The sequence below is a fragment of the Henckelia pumila genome, unplaced genomic scaffold, assembly GCF_033568475.1.
Source record: "Henckelia pumila isolate YLH828 unplaced genomic scaffold, ASM3356847v2 CTG_80:::fragment_3, whole genome shotgun sequence".
Lineage (NCBI taxonomy): Eukaryota > Viridiplantae > Streptophyta > Magnoliopsida > Lamiales > Gesneriaceae > Henckelia > Henckelia pumila.
Genome location: NW_027331885.1, coordinates 129,966 through 142,263, shown reverse-complemented (window position 1 = coordinate 142,263; position 12,298 = coordinate 129,966). Strand labels below are relative to the sequence as shown.

Sequence of the window (12,298 nt, the reverse complement as noted above, 5' to 3'; positions counted from 1 at the left end):
AATTATATTAATAATTTTTTTAAAATATAATTAATTGTTTACTGATAATTAGTATGGTGAAGCACGTACTAATTGATTAGAAATAAAATAATAATGACAAATAATTTGATTGGGACCATAGCATGTGGTGCTGGCTAAGCATACAGAATTAGCACGAGGTGGATCCCACCAATCCTTACCAATCCCTGGTTCGTCTGGTTGCCTTCGATGGTACCACGAGATCTACATCATTTTAATTCGGCAATAAATATTATACGTTGATTTTACGAGTTAGTTTTATTAGAAGAGTTTTTTATTTGAATCATTCAAAAAAAAAAAATCATTACTTTTAATATCAATAATATTTTTTTATTGTAAATATGATTATGTTTATTTTACAATTTTAAGGATCTCAAATGTTTTTTCGCATTTTTGGTCAAAGCAAGAAAATCAATTGCGTTTACCCAAATTTGTGAATTTATTTATCAAGAAACATGTTTTATTCTAGAAATATAAAATATTTTACAAATTTCGATATGAAATATCGTAATGCAACCAATCTTTTTTATTTCATTGCATCACATATTGTCATTCACTTAAAAATAATAAATAACGCATATTTAATTGGGGCACATTTTTTTATCATGGTTAATTGAGTTTAATAAAAATGTGTGTAGATCTTGTCAAATAATATTTTCTTTTCAATAAAAGAAAAATTTATCAATAAAAAGTAAATCATACAAACATACTCAAAAGGAAGTACATCGAAACATTAACACATTGTATTACTCACAAAAAGTTGTTAATGCCACAATACACATAAGAACTTACGATTAATTTTTTTTTTTTGCTTTTATAAAAAAAATTATGTCAAATTCTTAGTTATCAAAAATTTTGACATTTAGGCTGTAGCCCGAAGATATCATTTCATTAACGGGGTGTGAATATGCAAAAAAAAAAAAAAACAATAATATTCTTTTGACTTAATATATTATCTTTATAGTTTCAAAAAATATATTATCTTTATTATTATATAGGAAAATGGATTTTATGCAAAATCATATTTATCTTCTTCCTTTTCTTTTTTTCCCTTCAAAATCCGAAAGAGTTATAATAATTTATGAAAAACAAAAAAAAGAATAAAAAAATACAAAAAAATAAAAAATATTTATTGCGAATTATACGGATTTTCTCGATGGTGAAGGAAACAGAAACACTTTGGAACAACAAAATAAATATATCATTAAAATCTGCAAAAAAAACAACATAACATGGTTTGAATGTTCAGCACTCACCCGCCACTCGATTCTTGGCATCTTCTTTATAAAAAGCATCCAAGATTTTGCTATTTGCTTACGCATTTATTCTCTCTCTCCGCGCAGGAGCCGTTCGTTTGGAAATCGGAACAAAATTCCCCTCTGAAGGGCTTCTCTGCGGTAGAGAGGGAAAAAAAATATAGGAAAGAAAATGGAGATGAATTGCAAAGTTTCATTCGGCGTGTTTGCGATGTTTTCTTTTGTTTTCGCAATCTTTTTGTTGCCTTCTGTTCAGGGCCACCAGCATTTGGCCCCCGCTCCTTCTCCAACAAGTGATGGTGGGTTTCTTTTTTCTTCCCCTCTTTTTTTTTTTAACGCGTACAATCTTGGAAATGCTGTTCTTGAACGTTGTTTTACGGGAAGATTATTCTATAAATTGTGCATTTTATTGGCTCTTCTTGCTTTGATATGATGTTATTTGAGAAATGCTGCACGGGCTTTGTGATTTCGTTGCTTGTTTCCTCCTTGGTTGATCTTCGAACTTAAAGGGTTGGGGCAAAATTTAGATCTTGAATGCATTGTTATTATTTGTCTTTTCTCAACAAAGAAATCGGAGGATTTGAGAACTTTTTTATAATAAAGAGGCATTTTGTCTGAATTTAATGCTCTGGAATCCACATTTTGATGATCACATTGATTATTTATATGCAAGTTGGAAATTAAGAATCTTGTCTTTTGAAATTTAAGCTGAAATTATAAAGTTTCAGAGAAATATGGAATGATGCCGTCGTGTAAAATGGATTGATTGTAGGTATTATTTTACACAAACATAATGATATGATTTGGTGGATAAACAAACATACATAACTGTTCTTGAGACAGATTTGTAACCAGAGCTGCTAATTATCTTATGTAATGCTTTCACATTTTACTTTATCATAAGGACAATGCAAGGAAATTTAAAAAAAGCTCGTTACGAGGATATGCTTGCAATTATGATATTGTTTGGTAAAATTTTGTGTGATTATATGACAACGTAAAATGTTTTAGGAACTGGAAGTTCATCTTCTGTTATTGATTTCCGACTAAAAGGGCTTGGGATATCTTCCCTTACGGGCCCTCTGATTTCTTGATATATCCTGAAGATTATTGAAGACCTTGAGTTTTTTTTATTGTTCACTTGTTCTATCAACACATCGAATGCCTAGGCTATGCTTTTGTCTCACATATGAGAAATAGAGCAGTTGTAAGCTGGACCGAAGATGGTCTGGCAAGGGCAGCCGTCGTCCTTAAATTTTCCCATAGGCTTCTATAATTTTATATATTACACATACAGAAAAATAGTCTCACCCTCCTAATTTTCACATCTTTGTTTCATCTCCTCTTCATAACACTTCAGGCTTAGCCATTGCTTGTTGCCTGTAAGTCACTCTATTTGTTGCTTAGATTTTGGACACTGTATCTCTAAGCTTAAGTTTTCTATTTTGCTTACAATGGAATATAAATACTTCTAGGCTCATTATTATTGTTTGCAACTGTAACATGGACTTTCTCTCTTTAATTAAACATAGCTATTCTGTTTCTCTTGTCTTGGTAGTATAGAACCATAACATGCAGCAACTTCGGTTTGGACATGAATGAACTCGCATCTAAAATCAGTGCAACACTGTCAAATGCATTTTGTAAAAGTTCGTCAAGTGTCTCATGTTACCTCAGTGGTTGAACTTAAAAGCAAAAATTCTGTCTGGTTATGTATGATCTACTAATTTTTGGCCGTACATTCGAACAGGGACAACGGTTGATCAGGGCATTGCTTGTTTCCTCATGTTGCTGGCATTGGTTCTAACATATCTCATCCACTCTCTTGATGCTCCATTGGTTGCCTGAACTCATTTGTCAGAGCTTTTCGTTTTTCAAAATCATGTTCATTGCGTCTAAAATCAATAGACTAGTGATGTGATGAAATATGAATAATGAACTTCAGAATCTTTATGAATGGACCATTGTTGATAATTTAATGTTATCTTTTGTGGTTTTGAGGTATCCTATGGATTGTTTGCTCCATTGAAAATTTGAAAGGTGCTTTAGGTCATGCATTGATGATACATATTTGCAAACAATTTGCAAGAAGTTAATGCATTAAATTATCTCCTATTATCTTAAATAAACTGTTATGGTTTTAATTCCAATTTATCTCTATAAGATTAGCTTTAAATGCATTCTATGTAAACGTACATCCATTAGTATTTTAAAAAAAAAGAAGACTAAATAGTAATTATCTAATTTACTGAACAAAAAAAACTGTCTTATTTTTAGTTATTCAGTATTTAAAGTAAAAGGCACATAAGTTTCGAGATAAGAGCAAGAGAACAAGTTCAAAAGAAAAGCAAATTCTTGTATTTTAATTTTTTTTTTCCACAATGTTTTTCATGATATTGAATTTGCATAAGCTTTTTAGTCTTAGAGAAATAATTATCCCATTGGCCCTTGTAAAGTATGAAATGTTGATTTCAACCCAAACCATGCCCGAATACCAAATTGCTCTTCTCCTCACGGTAGCTTTGGGGGGTTGCTTTGTGATAAGTCATCGACAGTACCATTGACAGAATGTAAGGTATATTATTTCAACAACTTTGATTGTTTTACAGAATGACTTGACATCATACATTTTCCCTGTAATTTATCATTCGATTAAGAAATTATATGTTAGAACTTTGATCTATGTATCATATGTAACACCTAATGTTAGGCACAGACAAATATTATGATTTATTTTAAATAAAAACTCTTGTGAGATTGTTTCACGGTATTTTACAAGAGACTTGTGCTTTATTTTGTTATAGTCTGATTCGAATCTTTAAAAATCTGATTTTAAAGCTATGATCTTATCAGATCGAATCTGGAAATACAACTGAAGTGGGCCTTCTTCTTTCTTCGGAAAGAAAAGGAAAAAAAAAGGATAAGTGGCAGCCAAGAAGGCTCACAGATGGGCTCCGAATATACTTCCATTAATTTGCATTTAAAGGCTTTTTTCACGTGAAAGAATGGTCTCATTGTATTGCCAAATTATTATCATATAATATAATAGGATGATATTTTAAAATAAAATGATTTTTGAAATGCGGGAAACAAAAAATTCAGAAAGACTCGTGACGTAATTATTATTATATTATTATTATAATATATAAAAGTTAGTAATATAATTGAGTGACTGTTAAAAAGCCAACATGTTTATGCATAGCCCACAACTAGCTAGAGCAAGTGAGACGTGAGCACATTAAATGTGTCTGCCCCCACACCCATCACTTTTTTCATGAATATTATTTAATGACATTCTGTCTTTATACCATTATTATTACAATTTTATATTCAAAATCATTTCTTTCTTCTAAACTCGAATATATATGATGTATGGTTAGAATATAATATGATATTCTAAATTTGTAAATGGTGTGATTTTTATATATTTTTTCCTTAAAAAAATAAAGATTTTGGTGGACAAGTTTCTATTCAATGTACGCAGACAACTAAACAAAATAGGGGAGAGTGGGATATCATATATATTGAGCCCCAAAGGATCTAATTTCATTTGCTCCATCACTATCCTGTCTGCTGTTGACAATGACCTTTCGGGTCCCACATTCCAAATCCCACATTTACCCCTGTCTGCCACGTGTCATATTTCTCAAGGGGGCCAAAAAAATAAATATCTCAGAAAAGGGGGTCAAACATTTGCTAAAAAAAAATTTATTTCTGGTCATGCTCAAGCATTAATCCAATACCGTTAGCTTATGTTGTCTTGGTAAAATTTTTAGAGTTTCATATATGGACGTGTACATATTTTTTTTAAACTATTTTTTTTGGTTGAGTTATATCTCAATCCATAATTGTAACATAATATTATATGCATGTTCTACTATTGTACGTTGAATTGCCTATAATTGAATAACACATAGTCGACTAAGTACCTTAAGCTAGTTTTTAGGGTTGAAATGGGTCAACGCCCATTATCTTAACAAATACCTATAAAGAGTCGAGACAGTCGATTGTACAGATTAGACGCATCACATATAGATATAATGAGATAAATGAAAGATATATATATACAAGCATAATTAACCGAAATGGAAGTGATGATTCTGGAAAATAGAATCCTTATCCAGAAAGATAGTTTAGGATTGTCTTAGATTCTTGATTATGCGCTTTCTGTTATCGAAAATGTAAGAAAACTGTAGCTTTTAAAAAAAGAGGACCATTTGGATGTCCTTTGAAGTTTGTCTTTAGGGAGAAAGAAAGGGCAAAGACTCGGACATTCGACACATCCCTCTGCCCCATAATTAACTAACTTTTGTACGCAGCGCAGTGGAATGGATTGCCGAAAGAATTATTAATAAATTTTTTTTAAAAAAATAATAATTTAATTTCGCTATCACTTACAAGCATGGGGTGACTAAAATATTATGTTACTTTTTTTAAAAAATAATTTAATAAGCTAATGTAATTGTGTCTCTATAATATTGTTGACCTTCCAATGGCGATGAGTTTTGAAGATTCTTTTTTTCTCGATAATTCGGTTTGAAAAGAAATATTCATTTGGATTCTGAATATACAATAACTTTGATATTGACGGTTTTAGAAAGTGATTTTAAATCGGGACACGTTTGCTTAATGATTGTCATGTTTGAGTGCGACTGGTTGATGCCAATTTTTGTATATATCAAAACCCAATCAATTCTCACAAAACCCAATCGCATAAATCAGTCATCGGAGTTAAAACGACCTAATATATATACCAAAATAATAACAATGTAGATAATAGACTAGCTACTAAAATGGAAAACAAAAGGTTCAAGTAAATTCGGGTAAAAATAAAACAAGTCATAACCATCTTCTCATATATATTTCATTTTTTTTTCATACAATTAGTGTGCATGTTAAGTCATCCCAAAATATTTGTTTATTTGGTGGGGTTGACTCAAGAGTTTATAACTCATTTTTTGTTAGTTTTATTATTAAATAATGCGAGACAATTGTAACATTACCGACTCTTTGAGAAGTCGACGTCCGCGGCGACCTACTCTAAACGGCTTTCATTACTTTTTCTCTGATGATAGTCATTTCCTAGCAGGGGCGGAGCCAGGATTAAATATTGAGTGGGGCCAGTAACAATATTGGAAAAAATGAAAAAAAAAAGTTATCATATGTAACAATAAAATTTAAATACGTTATAGTTTAATCAAATAATAATCAATATCCATCATTAATGAAAATTCTAAAATACATCGTTACTTTCCGAATAAATTAGAATTTAGAACGTTTCTCTTGCATCTCAAGAAAAAATCTACTAATTTTTTTGAGCAACTAGCTTCTCAATATATATCAACAATAGTCATTAAGAATATTATTTATTTAAATATGACACATTTTAATAGAAAGAAAATCTATCAATTTCAAGTTTTACTTTGTATCATAATGATCATTTTATCTAGTAATAGAAAATTAATATCAATGAAGTTTTTTTGTTTAAAACAAACATGTCTTACTAAAATTTAAAAGTGGATTAGAATTAAAGATAATAAAGAAATATGAAAATCCTCACATAAAAGTGAGATGAAGGGAGGGAAGAGACAAAAAATTGGAGTCACCAAATCATGTTTATAATTAGTTTTGTAAAATTAGTTCAAAAATTTAAAGATGCATTACTATTATTATATTAATTAGACTTTAGATATTAACTACAAGGAGTATTCATACAATAACTAAAAACTGTCATTATATTTTTGGATCGATTTAGATAGCTAGTTATGGGGATTGGTTGACACGAACATATAAGTTATGTTATACTGTTGAATAACAAGCCTCGGACCAGCTACTGATCATCGCCTTGGTAAGCTATTGCCTCACCAACTAGCTAATCAGACGCAAGCCCCTCCTCGGGCGGATTCCTCCTTCTCTCTACCTCACAAGCTCTTGGATCCCATGGCTAAGGCTGACTCCCTCTCCCTCCAACATGGCTCGAGGGGGGGCCTTGGACAATGTCCCTCCGCCCATGTTTCCTAGGTCCTCCCTTTCACTACGCCGACTCTCAACGAGAGCACCAATGTTAGGTTATAAGCTTATGATGTGTCAATCTCAAAAGACTTGTCTATTGGGTGTTTCCTAGGTCCTCCCTTTCACTACGCCGACTCTCAACGAGAGCACCAATGTTAGGTTATAAGCTTATGATGTGTCAATCTCAAAAGACTTGTCTATTGGGTGGGGTTTCGTCAAGGTTTATAACTAAATTTTTGTTAGTTTTATTATTTATTGTGTGACAATTATAGCACCACATTACAGTTTTTTTTCTTCTAAAACTTTCGGTCTAAACGGTCGCTTAGCATTTTTACAACATTAATTTGTCTGTTAAAAAAATAGGGGAATTATAATAGAATGCGGAATAAACAAATTAATGTGGATAAGAAAATGTGATTCAAAGTGATGAGAATATCGTGTCACCTGAACAGCCCATCATCTGAATAGCATAGGAAGACAAGAGGATGTATTAATGGGCAATCACATTCTTGTTTACAGAAATACATTAAGACAAAGTTTAATGAATACATTTGTTGGACGGTTATGTGAGATATTGTAAGGTAAAAAATAATATTTTGGCATGTCTTTAAAGGTAAGAACACGAAAATGGCATAAGCTTAGATTTTCTGGAAGGCTTCAATGAACCCTTTGTTGCTTGTCCAAACCTATGTCATGTCTGAATTCTCACAGCTCATCCTAGGACCACAACCACCGCTCTCAAACTGTCCTTTTGAATTCTTGAAATTTGAGCCCCAACTAAATTAATTACAGTAAAAATAAAAAAAAACTAAATAAAATAAAATAAAATAAAAACAAAAACTAGCAAATATCTTATAATAATTTTCTTTCTAAAGCTCTAATTAAATCAATATATATACTTTTCAAAGTATGTAATAACTTAAATGAGATGTTATCGTTGGCGTAGTATTTTAGTGTTTAATCTAACAAAGTATATTTATCAATATACATGAGATATCTATACTATATTATTAAATTTGAGATTTTTTAGTGTAATTTTCGTCATTCAAATGTCGAATTTACCATAATTAATTTAATGTTATATTAAGTATGAAGAAAATTTTTGGTGAGTTGCCATTGGTATGCCTCTATTTTTGTCATTTGATAGCTATTTAATTACATAAATGTTAAATTAAAATTTTTGTTTGTTCTTTAGTAGATATTTATACACTGAAATGTCATATTTGTATTTTTTATTTCATCATTTATTTCATTTTTTCGTTAAATACGGTCTATATAAGCCCGTAACGCGTACGTCCGAGGAGAATAAAATACTTTTGTTTGGTACAACTTGCAAATTCTTATCACGCATATATCCTGCGATATCCGAACTTAGCTATAGGGTAAATTGAGGAGGATAAAGATTGATAAAGTCGCAAAATATTCCAACTTAATTAGCTCCACATTTTTTTGGGGAGTTTAGAAGATTTATTACAATTGACTTTTGAACTGGTTTCAAATTTGAGATTTTAATATCAGGTATATTAGAAAATGCAACGATAACTCTGCTCGAGTTTGGTTGAGTTGAGATAGCTCAATCCCGATTAATTTGCTGAGCTCGGGAATTTGTCCATTATTGTTCTTTATCCCCTTTGGTAATGGTTTCCTTCCCGGTGGATGGAAAAATGGTTTCCTAATCACATGACAAAGTTGAATTTTGTGAATACTAAATTTAGGCAAGAGAAGACAAGCACACGACCGATTGTCCAATGAGTAATATCTCACCTGCAGAAAATAGTGAGGCTCCATACTTAAGTCGCCGATCTTAATTTTATTTTCCATGTCCCAAAGGAAAATGTCGTCAAATACAAGGTCTATGAGCTTTGCTAGATAGGATATATATCATAGTTTAATCTAAATATTGGGAGGGGCTATGCTACACCGGGTGAAAATCACCCCGTGAATCTTGACCATTTATGGGGCCCGGGCCCCACACAAACCCGGTGGAGCATAGAAGACAGTGTCGGCTAAAATAATATAATAGAAATTTAAATTGGTTGCGTTTATAAAATTTTAAGTTGTTTTTGTTAAGAGATTAACGAATCAAACTGCTCATTATTTGTTTAGGACAGTAGGTTCTTGACTGATTTGGAACGTAAAGTTTTATATTCGCTTTCTTTTATTTCTGATGTAATCTTGTTGGACTCGGTTTAATGAATTTCTTTAATTCGAAGGAAAAAAAAATGGGACAAGATTTTAGGAGCCACCCCCAAGTACCACCAATTCATGAAGAAATTTATCCGTGATTTTGGTGGTCTTGTACCCGAGATTTCACTGCCCTTGGAATAAGGATAGGCTTTACTGCCTTACAATTCAATACTTTTATGTATCATATTCGACTCGTTCAACGAGAAATTATTATTTTGTGCAAAAGTATTATTTTATACTCTAAATATAAATCGAGCTGTAATTTGATCTGTGCGACTGTCTCACATCACGAGTTGAATTCTCTAGATTTAGATCTTATGTTTTATTTTGCAAGTTTACATCTATCTATAAACTAAAAATATTAAGCAACAGAAGCACATGTAATATGTACATGTAATAAATTTCCAACAAAATTTATGTTGCGTCGTTTTCAAAGTAAGATTCAGAAAGCGAAGCAGTACTATTCCTAAAAACCTGTTTTGTATTATTGAACTAATTAATTTTATATGTAATTAGTATCTGTAAATTTAATATATATATATATATATATATATATATATATATATTTGATATTTAAACTTCATTTTGTGTTATTTACACTTCATTTCATGTGTAAAGTTGAGTGAAAATTTATTCACAAATGAGGTTCAAATAACAAAAAATAAAGTGTAAATATCAACTCTCATAAATATATATATGAATTACTAATTGTTTTATTGAAAAATCTAAGAAACGCGAAAGATAGAATATCGTTCCTTCATAAAGGATCCAAAATGTGTTTAGAAAACTTTGGGTAATATAAAATAGCACGTAATTATGAGTGACAAATAACGCGACAGGATTTAGGTCGCTACCAAATCTGATTTAGTTAAGTTATTCAAACTGAATATATATATATATATATATATATATATATGCAACACGTGTTTGTTTGTACGTACGTAGAAGAATTCATTCCATTCCATCGTTTCACCTAATTCAAAACTTTACTAGTCACGTGATCGCAATTCACATCATATTTAGTCCATTTTTACTTTTTTTTGGTTAACTTCATAGTAATTTCTCAATATTATTTGCCAATATGCGGTGTGCTAATATGATTGATTAATAATGTAATAGTAATATGAGCACAAACAACATCTAAATTACTAAAGATATTAAATTAGCACCACTAATAAATAAACAAATCTAGCGTACGTACTACCTTTGTTTCAAAACTGCCGAAAGATCAGCTATATAATCGCTGATTTTCTCCTAACATTTTTATTTAGATAGTAAATCTTTATCTAACTACTCTCAGAGGGCGACGAGAGGATCCGACCCGAATATATCCCCAAAATCTTGAAAGTAATCATCCGCTTGCCAAGTGGGCCACAACCCGAAATCAAGACTCGACCCGTTAAGCATCTGTCCGCAGCAGCAGTCAAAGTCCGCTCCGAATATGTCACCCGACAGACCCGTTTGATCGAACAAATCGGGTACCGGTACCGGGTTCTCGAACCCGCTGAACAGGTCGTCCTTGGGAGGAAAAATCGGCGAGTCCTCGTTGAAGGAATCGGTGGTGCCGTTTGCTGAAGAAGACTCAGGTTCGGGTTCGGGTTCGGGTTGGGATTCGGCAGTGGAGACGAAGCGGAGGACTGATTTGGGAGATCGGGCGGTGTTGTGCGATTCCTCGCCGGAGTTGTACCCTGAGCTTGTTTTGTTGTCCAGCAATGTTGGAGTGGAGAAGTTGGTGAGCGCGTCGGGTCCACGCAGCTTGATTGCCGCGTGGTCGTACACCATGGCAGCTTCCTCCGCAGTATTGTAGGTGCCCAGCCATAGGCGTACTCGTCGCAGGGGATCTCGAATCTCCGCCGCCCATTTCCCCCAAGGCCTCTGCCGCACGCCGCGGAACTTCTTACCATTTCCCAACTTCGCCGCCGGTCTCTCGTTTCTCGGTCCACCGCTCTTCTTCTGCCTCCTCAGCGCAGCAGGCTCCGGCCTTTTTCTCTTCGGAACTTCGTTAGTTTTAACGTCTCCGTTCTTGCTCCCGTCATTTCTGAAACAAGGCTGGATTCTCACCTCGTCGATGAATTTCCTAACTCTCCGGCGTTTAACAGAGCAACCCTCTTCTTCATCACTAGAGGAGTCAGTGGCGTCCGTGTCAGTGACTAGAAATCTCACCGTGGTGGGGAAGGAGGCAGGATTCCTTCCGCCGGTATTTGGCGGCCGGACGGCCGTCGTTTGGTTTATATGCTCGGTGTATTTGACTGTAGCAGACAACATGGTGTTCTCAATCTCTTTACGCATCATACTGTTTGAAATATCAGATTAGCATGGAAAAGGAGGATATATGAGAGCTTGAAGAGCTTCAAAAAGGAGAGTGAGCGGAGAAGATTCTTGGGGGAATAAAGAAAAAGAGCAAGACTAAAGCGCAGCACGAGATAGATATAAAAAAAAAACGAAAACAAAAGATGAGACCGTAATCCCAGGCGGACGAAAAATCGATGGAAAAAAGTGAAAAATGTGGAAGGAAAAAGGAATCAAAATATGAGTGGGAAGCAACTTTTTTTCTGGGTCGATATTTTTGAGTAAAACCCAGACGGAAACTTGGATTCCTGGGGATTTTTGTCTTCTTGGAAATATATTGAAGAAAAGTGGAGGAAAATGAGTGAGTGTGGTTTGTTAAAAGAAAGAGGAATTAGGAAGGCCTTGGAGACAGAGAAAGAGGGGAGTGTGTGTTGTGTGGTTTCTTTCTTCTATCTTTTTTCAGTTGCGGTGGAGACCGAAAATTTGGAGATGAAGCCATTATTTTATAGGGATCTCGTTCATTTCAAAGTAAATTA

At 33.2% G+C, this 12,298-nt stretch overlaps 1 protein-coding gene across 1 annotated transcript; it reads right to left on the bottom strand.

Moving 5' to 3' along the window:
• Positions 1-10,624: 10,624 nt before the first annotated feature.
• On the bottom strand, positions 10,625-12,298 carry LOC140873872 (ethylene-responsive transcription factor CRF2-like). Its single transcript, XM_073277146.1, has one exon. The coding sequence runs from the start codon at positions 11,763-11,765 to the stop codon at positions 10,770-10,772; it is 996 nt and encodes a 331-aa protein (XP_073133247.1). The 5' UTR covers positions 11,766-12,298; the 3' UTR covers positions 10,625-10,769.

Bases quoted from the DNA above. Each gene is read 5' to 3' on its own strand.
- LOC140873872 (XM_073277146.1), bottom strand. From the start codon at position 11,765: ATGATGCGTAAAGAGATTGAGAACACCATGTTGTCTGCTACAGTCAAA.